At 47.3% G+C, this 23,954-nt stretch overlaps 2 protein-coding genes across 5 annotated transcripts in view; one reads left to right on the top strand and one right to left on the bottom strand.

Moving 5' to 3' along the window:
- Positions 1 to 23,954, bottom strand: part of macrod2 (mono-ADP ribosylhydrolase 2) — a 416,409-nt gene that overhangs the window by 329,818 nt on the left and 62,637 nt on the right. The gene's annotated exons all lie outside the window — the stretch shown is intronic.
- flrt3 (fibronectin leucine rich transmembrane 3) lies at positions 16,889 to 21,537 on the top strand. The gene is given in 3 exon segments (XM_028988156.1): positions 16,889 to 17,187; positions 18,310 to 19,477; positions 19,480 to 21,537. Coding segments are annotated over 2 exon segments (1,944 nt in total). The 5' UTR covers positions 16,889 to 17,187; positions 18,310 to 18,349; the 3' UTR covers positions 20,296 to 21,537.

The following is a 23,954-nucleotide window of genomic DNA, read 5'->3' as shown; positions in this document are numbered from 1 at the left end:
GACTCGGCCCATTTAACAGGAGCGTTCGGCGTCTGCCCGGACCACCGTTCCCTCCAGCTGATCATGTAGCTACTGGAGCATCGCGTTAAAGGCCTTCCTCGCGCTTTTTATCTCTTCTGTGAATAAACATGAGGGCCAGAGTAAGCGGGAGGGTTAAGAACTTTGGCAGACGCTTGGCGTTCTAATAAAATATAAACGAATAGAGAAGACGGGACAGTTGGCGATAAAGATCGGCCTTGTTCCACACATAGCCTTAAATGCTCCGCGAACAAGGAGGAGCAGGTAGAACAACGTGTCTCTCTGTCAGAGAGGAGGAGACAAGGCACCATCCCCCCATCCCAAGACAATCCACCTCCACGTCAGGACCACACTTAATACACAGGAACTAATATCATATCATAAACACAATGTTACACAGCATCTAAAAGTGTGAGCAGCCCTTGGAGGAGACGTGGCTCAAAAGCTGCAGCAGGAAAATTAACTAATCAATTAATTAATTAATTAATTAATTAACAATTTAAAAATCTTTGTGCCTAAATCAAGAGAAGATGTAGATGTCTGTTTAAGGTTTGCTTAGGTGTAGTTTCTAAACAACATATTTTATTTTCAGTTATCAAAAAAGCCAGCAGATAAACCAATTTAAAAGTTTCTCATTCATAGATTAAGCCTGGTCATAGACTGAAAACTTAAGTCAAGTCCTTTTTTGACTCTATGACTATAGGTTTATTAATACATGTATGGGAAACCATGACAGTCTTATTTTTACGTTTATCTTCTAGCTTAGCAACAGCTCACACATAATTCAACAATAACTCAAACAGGTCCAATAACAAGAATCTATATAATATATAATATAAGATAAGGCAGTATTGGCCTAGCGGGCAAAGAAGCGAACCCATAATTGGAAAGCTGCCCATTGCTCACTAAAGGTGATGGGTTAAACGCAGAAGACACATTTTGTTGTGCCATCATGTACAATGACAGTCACTTTCACTTCACTTCAAATATATTAAATATTAATAGTATATATGTACAGTACAGGTCAAAAGTTTGGACACATTTTCTCATTCAGTGTGTTTTCTTTATTTTCATGTCCATTTACGTCGGTAGATCCTCACTGAAGTCATCACAATTATGAATGAACACATGTGGAGTTATGTACTTAACTTAAAGTTAAATAACATGTTTTATATTCTAGTTCCTTCAAAATAGCCACCCTTTGTTCTAATTATGAATGGTAGTAGCCTAGTGGGTAACCAGGTTCAAAACCCACTTACTACCATTGTGTCCAACAGTCTTGAAGGGAAACACCCAGAGGTGTTTAGCACTTGTTGGCCCCTTTGACTTCCCTCTGCGGTCCAGCTCACCCCAAACAATCTCGATTGGGTTCAGGTCCGGTGACTGTGGAGACCAGGTCTCCACTTTTTTTAAGTACTTAACTCCACATGTGTTCATTCTTAGTTTTGATGCCTTCAGTGAGAATCTATCAATGTAAATGGTCATGAAAATAAAGAACAAACCTTTGGCCTGTACAGTACACACACACACACACACACACACACACACATATGTAAGAAATTATATATATCTTACATAGATGTATATATATCTTACATAGATTTAATTAAATTTTTTTTTTTTTTAAAGCGCTTTATGGATCTACATAAATCGCTTATTAATTGCATTGGTTTATTCCAAGCATGACTTAAACATACAGTGTCTAAGCCTTGGACCCTCCTTTCATCATTTTAGTAAAGCCCACCAACACCAATCAACCAAGTGCTTAGAGAGCCTGTTGGTTTAGGCACGCTGCATTTCAATCACCTGCGCCGAATCGATGCCGTTGAAAGGATTTAAAGCTCAGAGGGCAGGAGCAGCAGGCAGCTGCGTCTTCGGCATCACCCGCTCTAGACCCTGCCTACGCTGTTTGTTTTCACTGCACTTTTAGCTAAATTAGCAATTACAGTCACACGCCGCCAACGTCAGCCATGGCAGCTCATGAACCCGGAGATGCACCTGTCGCCGCCACGCAAAACAAATGGCTTGTTAAGATGCGCGCGAACGCAGACAAGCGGACGAAGGCCGTTAATGTTTTTTTAATGTCATTACCAAGAAGCTCTCAGACGGGGACACGCCGTTTACGAATGGATGCGGCCATTTCTGTAGGATGAAGAACACAGATGCCATGAAATTATTTGATTTCCACACTTCGGGGGATCAGGTTACATTCTAATCTTCTCTGTAATCTCGAATAATCTCTAATCTGCCTTCTTTTCCCCCAGAGATTCATGAATTTGTTATCCATTCTCTTGATCCTTTAAGCAGAAAGCGAGCTAAAACTAAGGGCTAATTCTAATCCCATTAAAAGATCTGAGGCACCCCGCGGTCCCGCTACATACCTCACTTGGCGCCCAAGCCGTCCCTCAGGTGAATCGGGCCCTCGCTTTGGTGCAATATGCTGGGTAGATTGTCAAAGTGGACAGTCGCCACCGGGCCCTCTTGCACTCATCTTTTCTACTCTACTCATCTACTTTTCGCACCAGAACCCTACATTAACTGCTAACTGCATTCAGCATATATGACTGGCACCGCTGAACCGTCTGCTACGGCTCTTATGATCTCGTTGCCATGACGATGAATCTATATTTTGGGTCACTCTCAGGGGGTCACTGCAGACGCCTTCAACAGACAAAGCAGGAAGACAGCGGGTCCAGTTTGCTAAACATGGAGGGCAGCGGGGTCAACCGGCGTGAAGGCAGGATCATGTGACTGTAGGCCGGAGATGGAGGGGGCGGGCTGGTCAGTAACCACAAGAACCTACATGTGCTGGACAGAAAGGAAGGTCTAACCAACCCACAAAAACTGTAGCCTTTCTTCATTTAGCATTTAGCGCATTCAGGGTGATGCATGTTGACTAATTAACAGGTAATTAGAAGACATTTAGTTTTTGTTCATTGGGTCATTCACGCTGGATACACTCAACATCTCATTGCCAAGGCTTCTCAGAACCCACACTCCAAGTTTAGTGCCGTGTGTTGGCGCCCTTGCCGAGTCAACCGGCAGTTGATTTACCTGTGTTGACCCGCGGCCTGTAGGTGATTTGGCGTTGTGGCAACATTCACGCACACAAAAATCGTGGATGATCTAAACACTCGCGGCGTCGCTGGCGGCAGCCACCATTGCAGGCTCCCCGTCGCTCCCGCCGTCAGAACTTTGACCGGTTCGGCGAAGATCAGGTGAAGCTCTGCTGTTTAAGTGGCAGGTGCGGAGCCGCCCCGGTGAGACGGACCTATTAAAGGCCCCTGTTCGGCGACAGTAATTGCAGTCGGAGCATATTCCCACACTTTGGGCCTGCCTGTCAGCCACCACAGCTCCTTGGTAACTGCAGCACTTTACTGACTCTGCCTTCGCTCGCCAGAGGGTAAGTGTAGGTTTTACACAGACAGGGCGCTTTTTATAAGACACAAATGCCAGCAACTGGCATTTTTTCATAATAGTTTGTAAATGATAAGCAAATGGGGACGCGCAGTGGAGTGGTAGTTAGTATGGTGGCTTCACACCTCCAAGGTGGTGAGACTGAATCCCAGCTCTGGACTTGTAGAGTGTAGAGTTTGTATGCTCCATGTGTTACTTTCCTTCAGGTCCTCTGCTTTCCTCATGCCTTCCAAAGGCTGAGCCGGTCAGACCAAACATCCCGTACCCCTGCAACGGGTCTCCAGCCAGTCCTGTGGGATCACAAGACACTCCCAGGACAACGAGGAGATATCATGCTGGGTCTTCCACAGGGTCTCCACCTATAGTGGAACGTGGCCAAAAGAGATGCAATGGGGAGAATCTTACTAATCTAACAGCAATGATTATGATCTAACATCGATAAAAGATATTAAATCGTAATGATGAGTTCATATTTGACAAATGTTTACACTGCCCAGCCATCCTTCTGTATTCTCTCATTTCTCATATGCACATAGTTGAAATGTAACTCAAACCCATTCTGAATTTATATCTGCAAACATCCTGTTTGTTTTCACAGTATGTGTCACATGAACCCGGCAACGTGGACAACATTTTACAAGAGAAAGAGTAAAACACACACACCAGAGCAGTGTGACACAGCCCTGGAGTTTGGGCAATCAATAACAAGCTCTTGTGATAATATGGCCACCAAGGATTGAGTCGGCCCTCAAGGGAAGAGTGGAAAAGGGGGAGAGCAATCGGATCTCTCTAGGGGGCTGATGGGACTGCACTAATTCCCCGCAGAGCCTCCACCACACACACACACACAGACACCCACAATGAGGAGAGAATATTCATTAGCACGATGCTGCACTCCAATTAAGTGAAGGTGGACAATTCTGTTGCAGGTGTGGCCTGCACCTGGTTCCTTAAAAAGAAAAGGGTGTGTTCCTTCCCCCACCCTCATGTGCAGAAGTGTGTCTGTTCATGGCAGCAAAAAAAAAAAAACCCACACTGACAGTGGTTCAAAAGCGGCACTTTTCACTCCCACGGCAATGGGAGCCATCAGCTGATGGAGACAGCAGAGTACAAAACCACTTTGCAGCACATCTTTCTTCTCCACCACGCTACAACAGAGAAGTTGATTGAGAAGAACTGTAAAGGCTGTATTTTCCCGGTGCTATATAAAGCTTGGCTCATGGGACACAATGTCATAGCATTGATATCTTCAGGTTTTACAGAAATAAACAGAAAAATCATGTGACAGCTCCAACCTGTATGTTGGAGAAGAGGAACATCGGCGCTTTAATTCAAGCGTTCTGATGGGTGAAATAGTAGCGTACACGACCCATGCACTACTTCTAATTAAGCACCAGACAAGCATTAAACTTAACTGCCAGTCCAGTCGATAAATGTCTATATAAGAAATCATAAAAAACTTAACTAGATCTAAAACCTAAAGCTGCACACACACACAGCTTTAAATGGCTGTTAAATAATGGACGTTCAGGATCTATCGTGGGCCTCACCTGTTGCTGTCAAGTGTGTGTGTGTGTGTGTGTGTGTGTGTGTGTTTTATCAGTTGCTGGCACTTGTTTGAAGCCAGACATGACAAGAGCTACGACCTACAGGGAGGAATGTCGACAGCCGGAGACGGCCCTTGTCCCCTGACCTCGGAGCGGTGGGCCCATGGCCGTCTTATGGTAAGCTGCCCTGAGCCCACAGCTACAGGGGTCAGAGCATAAAAATACTGTTAAAGACATGTGAACAAACCACAGCTTCATCACCCCCTCCATACACATTATTTACATATCCGCAGTGGACAGTGACTGCAGTTGGGGCTAAACAGTTTAACACAGTAATACAGAGATGGTATTACAATGAATCAATGTTCATTTTATGACAGGGAAGGAGGTAATACAGCAGAAATTTAAAAAAAGAAAAAAACTTACAGTAAAATTGCAGTAAAATGTGTAGACAAGACGAAATTCTTGCAGACTTTAGAAGCCTCTAGCCCCAGGAAACAAATAAAGTAATTTTGCTTAAATATTAACCAAATGCATCTGTAATTTTAAGCCTTTTGACGATCAGTCCATATTCTATTCAGAGTAACGAGTTCATTTGCAAGCTACTGTTACTATATTTGATGAAATTCTGCTTTTTAAACATTGACAGATCTATTATATTGTATTATGTTGAGCATTGCAGGAATACTATAATATGTCATCATCACCATGGGCAACATATTGTGGTGGTATCGCATTGGAAAAACATAAAACTCTGGCTGATCCATCAGAACACAGCGAAGCACTTTTATCTGAATGACCTCAGCTGGGCATGAAGGAACAGGAGGAGCAAAGACTGATGGTTGTGGTGGTCACCAGGAAACTCGTTTTTTACACTGAAGCCACATTCTGGCGTATTGAAAAGCTCATAACCGGCGCTCGCGCCGCGCCATTACGGCCTGCAGTCTGGACAGCGGCACTTGTGCGAATTTATCCTTGTTTTGTTTGGGGGAGCTCGGCGGCGTAGCGGTGCGGGTGGCATGTTAAGTGTTGAGTGGTCGGGCGTGCTGGGACCGGCGCTCGGCTGGCCCTGATTTAGGGCCTGGTGCTGATTTAGGTCCCTTTGACTGGATGTGTTCAGACATTTCCTCTCTGGCTGCGCTAAAGCAGGCATGAGGCCTAATCCTCCGGGGGTTAAGTGGAGCCACCTTCAGGAATCTCCTCCCGTCCTCTGGGCTGCCATTTCCGAGTGCTTTATTCCAACTCCTGACACCATGGCAACAGGGTGTCCCATCTAACAACAAACTTTTGTCAAAACTCTTCATTACTGACATGGCCAAACTCCTATTTGATTTATTTCAGAATTTTCTAATTATTTTCCCTTATTTATTATTATTATATAAGTTGTTATATTTGAGGTATCGACTGTATGGCATGTTCGAGACAGCACCTTCAAAAAAGATTTGCTCCGGAATGTTCTCTGTGTGTTTCCAGAGTTTTGTCAGTGCATAATGTAATCAAAATGCTAAATGCATCCAAATAGAGGTTGATATTTTCTGCAGCGTGGGAAATGACCTTTAAAAACAAAACAAGAATATAGCAGCTAAAAGCGCGGCGCAGCACGACACTGTCCGAGACGCAGCGGCTGCTCAATCAGCGACACCGCCGAACCCCCTGATTTACATTGTGAATCATTTTCACAAGCAGCACAGTTACCTGGGCTACGGGGAACGGGGTCGTATTTCGAAATGCATTCAGACTCGCATCTGTCCTCCTCTAGGCCTGATGGCTCAGAGACAAAGGCAAAACACACAACACCGACAAAAACACACACACACACACACACACTCTCTCATCCAAGAGAGGCTATGAGCCACCACTAATGTTCAGTTCATGGGATGTTAGCTATTGCTGACTGAGAGAGATGATGATAAAACACACATACACACACAAAGTCGAGCTGCAGGGCAGTGAGGGGGGCCCAGTGCACTGAGTCAGCCTAGAGAGATGGGGAAATACACACAAACAGGCCCATATTAACACCCCCCACCCCCATACTCCTGTATTAAACACACACACACACACACCTCCTCCTCCTCAGCACTGTGCGCTGCTCAGCACCTGCTCTCACAGTACTATTACGCGCCTTCATACGTTTCTGTGCTGTGGGTCCTTAAACGGGGCGATGACCCGCCAGACCACATGACGCAACGGCGGGCAAGTCTCCCCGGCGCCGACCTCACTCGACAAGGACCCTACCTCCAAAAATATCACCTAAAATACAGCCAATTATCGCCACATTTCCACAACAGCTGATCATCTCTCTTACATTAAAAACCAGCATGATGGCCGATCGACCTTTACTTACGTGAACCAGAACATGCAGTTATAGAATACATCACTCACTATTCATCATCATCATCATCATATTTTTCACAGTGAATTACATTTTTTTAGTTGCTTAGTTGCTAAATATTGTGGGGTGAGAGCCATATTGGGCTACGTGACATTTTGAATGTTTTTCAGTATCATTTTTCCATCCTTTTAGTTTTACTTACGTCCATGTGGATCGTAGCCTTCAATATACTGGATATCAGCCAAGAATTATAAATGAACGAGTTGGAAAAGTTGATGTTGGGAAGGAGGGACAAAAGCACCCAACACAAAAATGGCTCCGTTCAACACCCCTGGGAATAAGTAGGACGAGTGGGGAGCATGATAAAAATGTCCCACAGTCCCCTGTCATCACGCCCCTCTTCCTGTATTTGGAGGAGCTTCCTTCCAGAGAGGTGAGGATCATCGGATGCATTCTTCACTCAGGGCACCGCTGATGGCCTCGGGGCTGCTGGCAAAAAGAGACACCTTGACCAGGTCACAGTGGTCTGAGGGCGTGAGAAACCACGCCTCACTGCTGCTGTTACTTCCTCTTGCTCACACTCTCTATCTCTCTCTCTCGCTCTCTCTCAGGCACAATCGTGTCACCCCATCCCCATCGCCCCCATCCCTTGGTAGTAGCCTAGTGGGTAACACACTCGCCTATGAAGACCCAGGTTCAAATCCCACTTACTACCATTGTGTCCCTGAGCAAGACACTTAACCCCGAGTGTCTCCAGGGGGGGACTGTCCCTGTAACTACTGATTGTAAGTCGCTCTGGATAAGGGCATCTGATAAATGCTGTAAATGTAAATGTTCTCTCGAATTAACATTAACATAAACCTGCACGTTTGTGTACAGAAGACAGAAATCTGTGAAAGTGATTGTGAAGACATTCAGATAAGTGATAAGTGCGGTTCTGGCCGTATGATGCAAACTGTAATTAATTCAATAGCGTCGTCCCTGTTTTCCCTGCCACAGGGAGTGGCAGCAGATGTGATGCAGCAACGCAAGGTTTGCATCTTAAGTGCAAGTGCGTCCTTAATGATGGAGCCGGAAATGGCGACGACGACTGCGAAGAGCAGCTGTGAACCACAGCTTCTCTACCATTTAACAGAGAGAGATATCGGCAGGGAGAGGACATGAGGGAGACGAGAATTCATGAAACGCTTCATTTGAAATGCAACCACCAGCATTGGCATTCAATGTTCTATGAAACATGGATTCTAGAATGGTCTGATTAAGAGGAAATAGTTTTTAAAGGACGTTGTCTCAATATAGAATTTAGAACTAACTAAGTTAGACAATGGGATGGTTTATAACAGTCCTGAAGGTTTATGCTGAACACTTTCTAATCGTTCACTCATGTTAATTAGCAGGTCATGAAGTGGCTTTTAATGATAAGAATAGTGAACAAAGCAGTCATGAAGGTAAAAGGCAACTCAGATTCAGAAAAAATTGATTCATCAAACATACTTCAATTTTGGTAGGGCATACGGTATGTATATAGAGACACACACAAAAGAATGATTCATGAAAGTTATACATTTTCTGAGAAAATTTGCAACATTTGACTTTAAAAGTATCCCAACATGACATAACAATTTTCCATATTTTCTCAGGCCTATATGCCATGTTGCATTTTAACATTGTTAACAATCTTATCCGCAATTATAACTGGTTAGCCATTGAAGAAGAGGGCATTGAATATAAGAATAATACCATCTCTCTCCAAGTGAAAATTGAAATATTTAGTTTAGTTCATTGAAAACCACTTGAGACCTGTATAAGGACAGGTTGAGACGATGACCATAGTTAAAAGAGCAGCAGGAGCAGAACAGGAGAGAATAGAAGAGTTGTTCGTTACGATGTGTCGCTCGTGGCATCATTAACACCGACTTCCTCAGAGCAGTAGTCTGGTGTTATTTCAGTACACAGACAGGAGCTCTTTGATAAGGAAGTGATAAGACCCCACTCCTTTTAATAGCTTTCATCATCTCCACAAGCCCGGAGGAGCTGGAGGAAAGCAGCCCTTTTGAAATCGGATTCCAGCTCGCAGACAGAAATTGCACCTATTGAACAGATGAAAAGTAGCAGATATTTAACGCGGGGGGTCGTGGAGGCAGGCGAATAGGGCTAATTACAGATTTACTGCTAAAACAGTAAACCAATTACAGGAGGAAGTGCGAAGTGGCCGAGCGAGCAGCATCAGAGAGGAACGCTGGACTGTGAAGGCATTGTGTGCTGATGGCCCCTATATCTCTCCTGGGCCAGTGGGGACATCTCATCTGATCACAGGGCATTGTTTCATAGCTCATTAACCCCTGGGGGGTTCGGGGGGGGTTTCCTCACAGTTGACGGGAGAACCTCCCCCTAAGCCCCAGCATCCCCAGCACCTTCTTCAGACCCGTCACCCAGCCCCCGTCCCCTGGATTCCCACCGCAGCCCCCCCCCCCCCCTCCCGCTTCCATGCGGCCAGTACAAGAGGGGGCTTAGAAAAACAAGCGCAGCAGACAAAGGGGAAGATGGGAAAACAGTCGAGCGGGCTATTTGTGCAGATTCTCCCTGAAATCTCCACAAATACACCAGACAAGGGAGCGGCGGCCGAGACCCCACGCCGGCCCCGGCCAGCAGGACGTCAGGTTTTTGTTCCGGGGCCTATTTTCCCTCCCGGTCCCCCACATCCCAGGGGAGAGGGGGTTAACGCTGGACATCTGGGGTTCGCATCAAAAACAAATAAAGGAAGAACAGGGGAGCGGAGCGGAGCGCTGCTGACCACACTGACAGGCTGTTTCCAACAATGCCACAGCCCGGGGGCCATATTGTACAATATGCTGACATGAAACACCCAGCAGCTTCCACACACACATACCCATACATGGCTACATACCACGGCGCATATCAGAAGCCAGAGACGAGCAGAAGTCTGATTTCAGTCATGCAATGTCATTTTTAAATGGTTGTTTCCAACCTCACATTGCAACATAAAAACAAGAATTACAATGACTTTGCACAACATATGAACCTACAAAAATTGTAAGTCTTGGATGCATTGAAATGAATTTATTGAATGTGTCTGATGAACTGAAAAAAAGTTAACTAAGTTGGCCTTTTGACAGGTTTTAAATTGACATCTACTCTTGGATTCTGGCCGAGATTTGGTTTCATTCCTGCAGTAGTAACCTCTATGGGATGCCATTTACAGTTAAAGATCAAATATCAAACTCTTCACTAAGTTCCGAAAGTCATAGCCATGTAAAATATGCATATTACTAAAAAAAAAAAAACTTCAAATATGCCATTCATATTTTCTGTTATGCAGTGATAAAAACGAATGTATTATAGCAGGAACTGACGCTGTTGGAAAAGCAAACTCACGTCCACACATATGAAGTGAAAGTGAAGTGACCATCATTGTGATGCACTGCAGCACAGCACACGGCGTGTCCTCGGCTTTTAACCATCCCCCTTGGTGAGCAGTGGGCAGCCATGAAAGGTGGGGACCGTGCTTTGGCGGATCGGCATTAAGGGTCCGCGTGCTTACCCGCTAGGCCACCACTGCCCCATATGGAAAAGAATCAGAACTGGGAAAGTGAGGAAGAGGCACATAATGGCCCTGGGCTCCTCGATGCTTAGTTGGGCGACGTTCTGAACAATTCTGGCCTGAGCGCGTCCTCTATGTCCAAGGCCAGGCATATTTCAAAAATTAAAACTCAGCAAATGCAACCACAAGATCTCCAGACGAAGAAAAAACATCCCATTAAGATTCTTGGGGGGGATTATTCCTGAGACGTCTGCCCACTCACCGCCCCAGAAAAGGCCCTCTTGTTCACACTTAAGCAAATCAAGCACTTTAATAAAGTCAGCTATGCCCCCTTCCCCCGGCGCGCCGGGTAAAAAGAGCAGGGCTGCCAGAGAGGCATGCAGGCCCTTCAAAGACATGTCTGTTGTCAAAACACATTGAGATAAGGTCCGACGGGGTAAATTGCATCCTTGGGAAAGACGAGGAGGCCGCTCCCCTAAACAACAGATGACGGAGCTGCAGGCTCCCCCTCGTCGCTCGCGGGATAGCGGTAACTGGACACCGGCCGGCCTCTCCTGCGGGCCTCTTTGTACGATCAAGAGTCAATCAGCAGCCGATGACAGACAGGCCCGGCTTGGGTTTTGGAGAGGAAGCCCGCCGCGGGGGCCAACGGGCAGGGGTCCCGAGAGAAACGCTGGCTTGAAATCCGCCGAGGGCACATTGACATTTCTCCCTTCCTCCCCGGTGCAACATCTGGAGCTGAAGGGTTCGCACTCGGGGCGGATTAGCGGAGGGCCTGAGCGCGTATGGAGGCCACCAGAGAGGAGGGGGGCCTGCGGTGATAACTACAGACACTCAGGGGACAAGAAGGAAAACACAACAACACAAGTGGAGCTACTTCGTCCGAGTGGAGGTCTCGGCTGAAGAGTGACGGCCAACAAACGGGCGGAGGATGGCCTCATCTTCACGCGGAGGATGAGCAGAGGTCGCCTTCAACCGAGCACTTCACTCTGGAGGGCCTGCCAGAAGTTTGTGACAAGAAGAGTGATGGCAGACGGGATAAGATATCAAACTGGAGTGATGGGCCAATTAGTGAGGAGAACTAAATCAGCGGGTGAGGGGAGTGTGTTGAGGCACCACCAAATTCCAAAATTGTATGAATCAAGATTCTGGAATTCCAGTTCCGCGTTTAATTGTGTTGGAAGAATCAGTAACTGATCCCATCAAAATCTGATCACATTTACATTCGTTAAGTTAACTGCATGTTAAATTTCTTCTTCATTTTCATTCTGCAAACATCGTCGTTAGATAACATGCAAATGAGGCTGATTTGTACCCCTGTGAACAGATCGGAGTATTTTGAGAGCCGTCGGTGGTAGGAAGGGGCGGGGCAAATACAGTTCTGTATTAAACAGAACATAAAGTCAGGCATCAGAGCGGAGAAATCCCCACATCAAAACATCCCTCCCTCACGTTCCTTACACCCACCCACACACCCACAGAAAAATCAAAAGGAGGAGGATCTTATCACGTACACACACACACACCCACAAACACCATTTAAACTCATTCCATAAAATATGATATTCTCTCTATCTCTCTCTGTCTCTCAACAGACGGAAAACCGCAACGGCTCCTCCACTTACCACGAATCCCCTCATCTGCCTCCACCACCCCCAGTCTCACCAGCAGCACCAGCACCACCATCTCCCCTTCTCCTGCTCCCCTCAGTGGCCGCCGGAGTTACTGCAAAGCGCCTGGCAACCGAGACCGAGCGAGACGAGAGGAGGGGGGCGGAGACTAGAGAAGGCCCGCCCACCCGTGACGTCAGCGCGCCACTGAAGCAGTGCTAGAGGCAGATGTAAGTTCACACTTGTAGTGCGCTCTAGGCAGCCGATCTGTCCTGCCAGTGCCCGTCCTCTCAGAGCCAAAGGAGTGTGAGTGTGTGTGTGTGTGTGTGTGGACGCCAGAAGACACACACACACGCACAGAGAGCGAAGCCACTGCTGCTGCGGCCGAGATGAGCTCAACGTGAGACGGGCTTTTTCTTCTGGATCCTCCTTTCTTCCTCTTCTTTCATTCCACTGGTGGATTAATTCTTCTTTCGGGGGGTGAAGAAGGATTTTCCCCCCTTTTTTTTTGGTTTAGTTTTTTTTTTTTTTTTTTTTATTTGAGTTGTTGATGCAGAAGGTAAGTGTGTGTTCTGCTTCTCAACTGGGGCTCCATCCACATTCATGCACCACATTTACCACAGAAAAAAAAATAAAATAAAATAACAACAACGCAGATGCGAGGAGGATTTTCCTGTCCGCATCTTTTCCATCAGCGAGGACTCGACTTCCATCCACAGCGCGCACTTAACCTGGCGGCCGCGGCAGCAGACACACGGGCAACATTTTTTAATGGGAATTAAAACGCGTGAAGTGGAAAACGAGGGGAAAGTCGGGAGAAACCGTGAAAGTGGGGCACCAGGGACCCGGGATCCCGGGCGCGTCGGGCGCGGTGTCTGGAGGGGCGGACCGGGCTCCGCTGCGCTCCGTCCCCGGCGGGGCGGCGCGGCGCGACGTGGCCGCGGAAAGTACCGTCACACGCGGCCGCTGGTTCCGATGCCGCCGGCCCACAGCTGCGCATTTTGACGGGCGCAAAGACGGCGGTATTATTACGGTTTTTATTATTATTATTATCATCGTGTCAGACAATTTAAGGTCCCGACGGGCGGAGGGAATAAACATCCGACGCCCCGAATTAAACCCGTGATGCGCGCCAGCGGACTTGAACTCCTTATAAACCCGAACCGCTCCGTGGCGCGCCGTAAATGGTCAAAATGTTTTCCTTATAACTGGATATATATATATATTTTTTTTAATTTTACAAACTCCAGTGACATGTTAGCAGCTGGGTGTTTATTAGGCAAGACCCCCGTTTCTGCATCACAACAGGAAAGGGACACGTTCTCTAGCCAGGACTTGTAATGGACCTGATCAAATTAACCGCTGCCATTGATCTTCGCCAAATGGTGTCAAACCCAAACGCCCCCCCCTGTCGCGAATCTCCTGCTCAGGTCGCCTGTTGGTGCCGGCCACACACACACACACACACACACGGACTGGGGCAGATATGAAGAGTGTGTGGCGTGATGCGGTCAGACGGGGAAGGCCCATTCTGGTCCAGTGCATGCAGCCCCTTAAAGATGCTCACTACATCCAGCAACGTTTATACCAAGAAACGTCCCAGGCTTCATTTGCCCCCCCTCTGGTACGGCACCGCCAAATCGGCACAGGCCTCACGTCCACTGGCTCTGACCCCCCCCCTACCCATGCTGGGGGGTGTGTGTGGTAATTAAGAGACCGTGCGGATGAGGTGTGTGTACACGACCGTGCGTCTAGAAGCCACGCCGACCAGCTCCGAGTGGGGAAAAGCTGTGCAGCTGCCCTCAGACCTTCCCTTTTCAGCCCTACACAAAGGAACAAGAGACCCCCCCCACCACCCGCCCGTCCGTTCGGCCCGACCCGATCCCGAGACACGTTTACTGACACACACGTACACGCGCACACACTGGTAGGACAGAAATGAGGCAGCTGGTTGGAGCTGGCCTGGGGTGGTTTCATCCATAATTTAACGAAGAAGCAAAAATAAATCGTTTCCTTTCGGTTGGACCGAGACGAGTCGATTTCGCACAGAAACTCAGATTCAGATCAACCAGCCAATCGCTGGTTTTCCTTTACTTACCCACTGACAATGCAGAAAATGCCTCTCATCAATCTAAAACCAATGTCGCCGGTGTTAAAAACCCAGTAAACATTGATCATGTGATTGAATTAAGTTCTGGTTTATTGACGGATTTGGTGTGATTTAATCTGTAGACTGGGAGGCGTGTGTTTGTTGGTCGGTCGACGGCTCGGCAGAGACTCTCTCTCTCTCTCTCTCACGCGCGCAGACTTTAAAAAAGACAGAAGGAGACGAATGCTCGATTTAACTTGACTTGTGCAGGGCAACGGAGCAGAAGCAGGTCTGGCCATTAGGAAAAATCCCCCGACTGCGAGGGGATCTTATTAGAAAGATAGAGAATGGCATCTATCACCGAACGTTCCACCCCCCCCACCCTAAACGTCTCTCTTTTTTTTCTTTTTTCCCCCTGGATGAAGGCGGCGGCGGCGGCGACGGTGGGGGTTTAAAAAGTTTAACCAAATGAAAAAGCCGATAATACGGACCGAGAGGGACTCAGTAAAGCGTAAGAGCTTTCCCTCCTCGGGCTCCATCCCAGCAGATTCCAAGGCCCTCATGCTTTCCCAGTAGCGGACAATGGAGCGGGGGCACCTCGCTGAAACCCGATGAATGTGGAAATAAGGAGAGAAGAAAGGCAGTTAGCCAAACCAACCAAAGAAATAATCAAACATGGCATTTGGCACCCAGCCCTGCCTGGTTAAGGCGTTCTGAAGGCCTTGCTTAAATGGACGACGCTCGGTGCTCTTCAGACGCAGTCTGCCTGAACAGAGAACGGGTCGTTTTTTTTGTTCTAATGTCTATGGCAAAGCTCCACCGGCTCCTCGCTACGAAACCTGGAAAGTTCGGAACAGCCTAGTGCCCTTGGTGGTGTGCGTGCGAGACGGGCGCTGATGCAACATGCGACTTCGGGCGTTAATAACGCCAGCGGCAGATGTGTGTTATTAGCGTTGCGGGGCCTGTAATCCAGCCCAGGTCCCTAATCCTTCCCTTGTCGCGGTGCGGCGGTGGTTTAAACGGTGGAGGTGCGCGTCACCCCGCCTTACCTTCTGGTGTGGTACGGCGGGGTTACCATGCAGCTTGCCTGTTGTATGTTGTGCTTCGGCTATTTTCGTACCCAGCGCAGAATGGAGGCAGTGTGCGAATGGGGGCCACTGGGGGGGGGGGCACTGCAGGTGAGGCGGCTGCTTCTGCATTAATGAGCCAGTGAGATGGGCCGCGTTCATGTTCTATGCACATTTTTAACGAGTGTGAGGAAAGTATTTGGTCTTTTGTTTGGTTGCCGGTGGACTGGAACGCTCTTTTTTTTTTTTTTTTTTTTTTTTTTTCGCCGCTTAATCCGAGTTGTTTTAGCCCAGAGCCGACCTGAACACGGAAAGCACAAGCAGACAACTGTGCAAAAGCTGTAGGAAACCACCCACCACCATTGTGACGAGCCTTCAACCACTGTAGCTTTTCATATGCAAAGAAATTCTTTCTCCATAGAAAGTGCGGAGGGGAGGGGCCTGTTGGGGTTAAAGGTGGACAGGGCTGATGCACACATTTAAAAACATCGCCCGCAGTCTAGCTCACCCAGTTTAGTCGTGTTTACCACCTCATTGTTCGCAGAAATTAAGGTGGTATTTTAATGTTTTTTTTTTTTTATTATTTGTTGAGTTTGAAAAGACAAGGGTCACAGTTTTTTTCTCATCATCTCACAGTGATCTAACGCCATATCACAGATAGTGATCATGAGCGTTCTCATATGACAACTCCTCCCCCTAGAGGCTAAATCTTCAAATGCTTCATTTTCTTTATCATCACACACACACACACACACACACACACACACACACACACAGCTGGCTAATGGCACAAGCCGAGATGATGACTAACGAGTTCCTTCTCTGATTGGCCTTCTAGGTAGCAGGCGACCCAACAGGTCCAGCATGAGGTTCGGAGCGTCCAACTGAGCACCCGCCGGCTCCCCAGGAACACGGGAACGGAGTTACAGCAGGTCTTCCCTCAGCGCCACGAGGCCGGATTTATCATTCATGCCACAGCCCTGAGAGGGAACGCGGCATTCTGGGATAAGCATCGGCCGGGAGTTCGCAAGTGGCCCTGGATCGGAGAGCCTGGTTCGAAGCTTGATGCCATGCCCATTCTTCCGATGAAAGAGAGGATCCACTTTTCCCCACCGCTTCCCTAGGAGCTTTGGACCAACACAAAGAGGTTTAATTTGTGGTTCACCGTTATGGTAGCGACGCATTAAAGGGATTCTGCATGCATCTTTTTTTTTTTTTTTTTTTTTTTTACTTAAATATTATATGCCTGCAGCCAAGCAGGAGGCCTGAGGTTTGTCTCCAGGCAGAGACGCTTTCTTTATAGGTTTATCTGCCATGGCGAAGCCGCTGATGCCATGAACTCTGGACGGCAGCGTACAAGAGAGGAGGTCAGCAGTACAAACAAGGATCAATTCCGCAAACACCGCCCGGGTCAGGATATTACCAAAGAGACCCCCCTGACAACCCAGACAAACGCCTCCCGCAAGGAACAAGAAAGAGGAGCTTAAAAGCCTCACTGGATTTCTGGTGGCCGGAGAGGATTTGCCGGTTTTCTCAAATCAGGTATGACAAATATGGATGCCTGGGCGTCTCTCTGCGCGACCGCCCGAACCGCAACTTTTAATGAGAGGTGCAGGATGAGAGGTCAAGACAGGAATACGTAATTGAAGCAATAAATCAGTATTAGTCTAATTAAAAAGAAAACCACACTCCACTAAACACTGCGGGGAGAGAAAAAAAAAAACGAAGAAAAAGAAAGCCAGGCCGTGCTTTATATTACATTAACCACAAAATCCAACGTACATGCTGCAAGAAATTTACTGCATATTTATTTCATTTTCCCTGCTGGTTCTGAATCACGTCACTGAATTTAATTCATCTTTAATTTTTGAGAGTTTTAGTTAGAAGGCGTCATGCCTGTGAGGAACTGTAATTCCATTTTGCATTTTTGTAATAATGATATAAGACCAGAAAATTCAGTCATATTCCCATCATCATTATTTATGAAGGAATTATTGGCACCCAGGCATCGGTTGTCACACTTTTGCACCCTGCAAGAAGCGGGGCCTAATCGGACATTCCCGCTCCGACACAAATCCAGCGGCGAGGCCAGGCGGGTTTTTACAACAGTTAATCAACAAGGCCCGACTTTGTTCGCCCTTTCGCAGTCTGCCACAATGAAAGGCAGCCTTGAAATGCACAGGCTCGCCCGAGAAATGTGTAAAACAACCGGGACCCGCTATTACGTTACATCGGCCCAAAGATTAAAAACACAGGCCCTCGATTCACGCCGCTCATTTTTCTGCACGCTCCGCTGAAGGCAGAGGTGTCTGTTTACACCTGGATTATGCTCATATTGTAAACGCGAGGGTTTTTTTTTTCCCTTCTTCCTCTTCGTCTTCTTTTTAAAGACCTTTCCTAAAAAAATGGGTCGAAACGGAGCCCAAAATGTTTTGCTTAATGCTGCAGGGATGTTTGGCCAAATTTCCCGCCGTCACTTGTAATCTTTATAGCCGCTTTTGATTAATTTAACAGGGATCACAGTGCCGAAAAAAGAATCACTTAGAACCCAAAAAAAAGTGCTTGAGGCAGCACGCAAACAAACAGCAATTATTAGAGCACGCTTGTGTGTTTCCTCAAAAGGTCTTTTGCATTAAATGTGTCCCTCTGTTCCTTCCCCTCCAGGGCATTGTGCAATCACGCTGCACAACTGACAGAGTTCAAGATGGTCTGTCAGTACAAGTCGTTCCTCGTCTTCCTCTCCAGAGCTGGACTACTTCTGTCCCTGGCCGGTCGGCTCGTCTCCTCCTGTCCAGCGCAGTGCCGCTGCGACGGGACCTTCATCTACTGCAATGACCGAGAGCTGACCTCCATCCCCCTAGGCATCCCAGAGGATGCCACCGTGCTTTTCCTGCAGAACAACCGCATCAGGAGCGCAGGCATCCCCACAGAGCTGCGCAAGCTCGTCAGGGTGGAGAAAATCTACCTGTACTGCAACAACCTGGACGAGTTTCCCACTAACCTCCCTCTGGGGCTCAAGGAGCTCCACCTGCAAGAGAACAACATCCGGACTATTACCCATGCTTCCTTGGCACAGATCCCGTACATAGAGGAGCTCCATCTGGATGACAACTCTGTGTCGGCAGTCAGCATCGAGGAAGGGGCTTTCCGAGACAGCAATCATCTCAGGCTGCTCTTCCTATCCCGCAATCACCTGAGCACCATCCCCTCAGGCCTGCCCATGACCATCGAGGAGCTGCGCTTCGATGACAACCGCATCTCCTCCATCTTGGAGCAGTCCCTGCAGGACCTCATCAATCTCAAGCGCCTGGTTCTGGACGGGAACCTGCTCAACAACAGGGGCATTGGGGAGATGGCTTTTGTCAACCTAATTAACCTGACTGAGCTGTCGATGGTGCGCAACTCTCTGACGTCACCACCAGCCAATCTGCCGGGTACCAGCTTGGAGAAACTACAGCTTCAGGACAACCACATCAACCGGGTACCTGCAGGGGCCTTCGCCTTCCTGCGGCAGCTGTACCGCCTCGATCTGTCGGGCAACAACCTGAGCAGCCTGCCGATGGGCGTCTTCGACGACCTGGATAACCTCACGCAGCTGCTCCTGCGCAACAACCCCTGGTACTGTGGCTGCCGCATGAAGTGGGTGCGCGATTGGCTCCGGAGTCTTCCCTCCAAGGTCAACGTGCGCGGCTTGATGTGCCAAGGCCCGGACAAAGTCAAGGGAATGGCCATAAAGGACCTCTCCTCGGAGCTGTTCGACTGCTCGGAAGACGATGAAGCCCCCACAGTGGAGACCAGCACAGTCTCCAACACTTTGCCACCCTCTCGTACCGCAAGTGGCCTTCTTACGTGACTAAAAGACCAGTGGTCAAGGGGCCAGATCTTAGCAAAAACTACCGCAGCACCACGACACCTGGCAGAAAGATCATCACCATTAGCGTAAAGTCCAGTAGCGCTGAGACGGTGCACATATCCTGGAGGGTCTCACAGCCAATGACTGCCCTGAGGCTCAGCTGGCTGAAACTGGGCCACAGCCCGGCCTTCGGATCCATCACCGAGACCATCGTGCAGGGGGAAAGACGGAGTACCTGCTCACCCGCCCTGGAGCCCGAGTCTTCCTATCGGGTATGCATGGTTCCCATGGAGACTAGCAACCTTTACCTGTCAGACGAAACCCCCGTTTGCATAGAGACAGAGACCGGCTCCTTGAAAGCGTACAACCCCACCACAACCTTGAACCGGGAGCAGGAGAAGGAGCCTTACAAAAATTCCAGTTTGCCTTTAGCTGCTATTATCGGTGGGGCTGTGGCACTTTTGGCCATCATCATGCTGGCGTTGGTGTGCTGGTATGTCCACAGGAATAGTTCCCTGTTTTCCAGGAATTGCACCTACAACAAGGGGCGCCGGAGGAAGGACGACTATGCAGAGGCCGGGACAAAGAAGGACAACTCCATCCTGGAGATCAGAGAGACCTCTTTTCAAATGATACCGATAAACCACATTCCGGTCTCCAAGGAGGAGTTTGTGATACACACAATCTTCCCGCCCAACGGTGTGAGCCTTTACAAGAGCCCGCACAATGAAAATAACATGAATAACAGGAGTTTCAGAGACAGTGGAATACCAGATTCAGACCACTCTCATTCATGATACTCGGATGCACCGATAAAAACACAAAAAAAGACAGTTTTATCGTGGACGAGTGACTTGAAGAGTTGTTGATCTTTTGCAACACACTGGATCTATAGGACTGAGAAAGCAATGTTGTGTACATTTGCCATATAATTTATATTTAAGGACAATTTATTAAAAAGGAGGAGCATCGAAATTGCAGGCCGCCACCAAGCAGCCGGTGTACGCAGATGCCAAGTGCAGTTCTATATTTTAGAGAATTTGTAGTCATTTGTACTGTATTTCTTTGCTTAAGGTTTCCGACCAATTAAAAAAATACTTTGTGCTCTACTGAGATATGATGACTTGTCAACTGTGAAAGTGGGTTTTCATTGCTGTGTTGAACAATCAGATTTTAGAGAACCTTGTAGTATAAGCACAGGTCGTTCTTTTCGCTACGTTTCCGTCAGAAAAACAAATGGATAGGAGAAGAAGAAAAAAGGAACCATAATGAGTATCTATGGGGAAATAGGGCACAGCTGATTCAATAAGCGGAGGGAGGGAGGGAGCAAGAAAGAACAGCAATTTTTTTGGAGGAGGAACACAGAGCATACAGTGTGGTGTCACGGAAACCCGAGGCGTCGACCTCGGAATTCTGGTTTAGGTCGGAGCGGAGCGGAGGGGAGGGGGAGGTCGCTCTGCTCCTGGGGGCTTCGCTTTCACTTGCGGAGGGACGACCACAGCACAGAGTCCGGTCAGGAACTCCCATGCCTCGGCGTGGCAAATCAAGCACACAGATCATTACCAAGGGACGGCTAGCTTACGCTAAACCAGGGTAGAGAGGCTGAATCGAATCTCCACCGAGGGAACACTACGCCAGTAAAGTGTACCGTACGCCATTGTTAACGTAGCCCAATGAAATTAATGTATTCTGGGCAGAAAAAGTAAAAAAAAAACAATAATGGTAAGAATAACATTTTGGCTTCTTTTTTTGGAATACAAAGTGTCAATTTTTTTTCCTGTTCTTTTAAATAATAAGTATTGTTTGTATTTCTTCCCAATTTAAACCACTTTTATGTTGCCACAACTTAATTGTTCTTTATAACTGAAGACCAAAGTGCATTGTATGCCCTTTGGCCAGTCTTGTATGTGCCTTGATCCAATGCTTAATGTATTTAGCTTTTTAAAAGAATAAAATCGGTGACTTAACTTTTTTTCATACACACTTGAATATGAATCAGATATTGGTCATATTGCAGAAATAAAAGTGGATAAAAATCAGCTGCTGGCCCTTTATTCTCACCACCGGTTTTATGATCAAGTGCGACGTTGACACTTCACCATAAAGACCCGAAGGTTCAGTGCAACATCCGCTTCAGGCTCAGAGTGAACTTTTGTGAAGGTCTTATCTGATTGGCCAGGCTGGGACGGATCAGTGGGAGAGGCTGCGGCGCCGAATGAGCCCAATGGAGAAATGCGACGCCGAGTTCTGATGTACCTCGTGGCGACAAGGAGAGGTGTATCTAATGACTAGCTACCATGCGGAGGGTGGTTCGGGCCCTGCTGGGGCCGCCTGTCACCATGCCAGCTTCGGGCACAAAGACCGAGACGGCTCCAGACAGGGAGAAGTGGCGGCCGTTCCTTCATCCTTGGCCTCACACATGGCACAGACTTAACAGTAGATTTGATGGAGAATCTCAATCTCAACCTTTCTCTCTCACTCTCACATACACACACAATGTTTTAATTACAGCACTAAAAGCAGCACACTCAATCCAAGCTTTAAGTATACGCTGACGAGCCACAAGCTCTAAATATATCAGGTCGGCTCTGAATGTACGCAAACAGCCGCAATGCATTATGCTCGTAATAATAATGGCGAAAAGGAGCTGGATGCATGTGAACGATGACGATAATAATTCATTTCTATACACCACCCATGCACCAAAGGGCTGTTTTCTGAGGTCGGCCCCTGCTGTAATCCGGTGCACAACAGTAAGCCAGAATTAGGCTGAAAGCAAGATTTAAGCAACCCAACATAGCTTCTAATTGTCCTTTAATTGCAACCAAATCTGTCAAACCACTAAAAAGTAGACAAAATGCAGATTAAACAATGGTCAATAGATCTAAAGGACTAGTGCATCTATAAATACCTTTATTTAGAATAAAATCCCCTTATGTTTTTATGGAGAACCCTGTAGCTGGTCTGTCATTTTTCACGGTAAATCCACTTTTATCCCTCACATTTCAAATGCAGGTTCTTAACTATCCCAAGCCAAATCCTTTCGCTACCTTTTGCTTTTTTAAAACAGTCCAAATCATGTAAAGCCAAGGCCCTTCAGTGTTTGTGTGTGTGTGTGTGTGTGTGTGTATACACAAATATATAAATAGGAAAATTCCAAAATTGATTAAATGCATTTTTCTCCTCAGAATTCTACACAGAACATCCCATAATGACAGCGTGAAAAAAGTTTACTTGAGGTTTTGGCAAATTTATTAAAAATAAACAAACTGAGAAAGCACATCTATGTAAGTATTCACAGCCTCAAAATTGAGTTCAAGTGCCTCCTGTCTCTCTTGATGATCCTTGAGATGTTTCTGCAGGTTAATTGGAGTTCACCTGAGGAAATACCAGTTGATTGGACATGATTTGGAAAGACACACACCTGTCTAAATAAGGTCCCACAGTTGACAGTTTATGTCAGAGCACAAACCAAGTTTGAAGTCAAAGGAACTGTCTGCAGAACTCTGAGACAGGATTATCTCAAAGCACAAATCTGAAGAAGGTTAAAGAACAATTTCTGCTGCTTTGAAGGTCCCAATGAGCACAGTGGCCTCCATCATCTGAAAGTGGCAGTTCGAAACCACCAGGCAGAAACCACTTCTTAAACTTCTACTTCTCACCAGGCCAATATCATTGCTACAGTGAAGCATGGTGGTGGCAGCATCATGTTGTTATGATGTTTTTTAAGCTGCAGGAACTGGGATACCAGTCAGGATAGAGGGAAAGATGACTGCAGCAATGTACGTCCTGCATGAAAACCTGCTCCAGAGCACTCATCATCAGATTCATCAGTGCAACGATGACCCTAAACACACAGCCAAGGTATCAAAGATGTGGCTTCAAGAGAACTCGGTAAATGTCCTTGAGTGGCCCAGCCAGATCTCTGGAGAGAACTTAAAATGTGCACCATCGCTTCCCATCCAACCTGATGGAGCTTGAGAGGTGCTGTAAAGAGGAATGGACCAAACTGTCCAAAGATATGCGTGGCAAGCTTGTGGCATCATATTCAAAAAAGCCAAAGGTTCATTGACAAAGTATTGAGTAAAGGCTCATCAACTTTATTCACGTTGTCATTATGGGGTGTTGTGTGTAGGCTGTAACACAACAAAATGTGGAAAAAGTGTGAATACTTTCCGGATGCGCTGCATATCTTCTGACGCATGCTAAAGCACCATGGCCGCTTGCGAGACTGGAGCGCTGCAGGCCACGCTCCTAAGCAAAGCCTTTTGAAGGCAACTGGATTAGAAAAATGCAGCTCATCTAAATCAATCCAGGATTGTTCTGGACTCGAGGAGCCTGGGCTGCGTTGCACCGACACGATCGCTGCAATTTCATTAGCCGGGAGCGGTTCTCCGTGTACCTCCTGCTCCCCGAAGTGTGTGTCCGATATTGATGAGGCTTCTGCTCGGAGTAA

This window comes from Denticeps clupeoides, chromosome 8, assembly GCF_900700375.1.
Source record: "Denticeps clupeoides chromosome 8, fDenClu1.1, whole genome shotgun sequence".
NCBI lineage: Eukaryota > Metazoa > Chordata > Actinopteri > Clupeiformes > Denticipitidae > Denticeps > Denticeps clupeoides.
The sequence above is the reverse complement of the archived record's forward strand: the minus strand, read 5'-3'. Positions and strand labels throughout refer to the sequence as shown.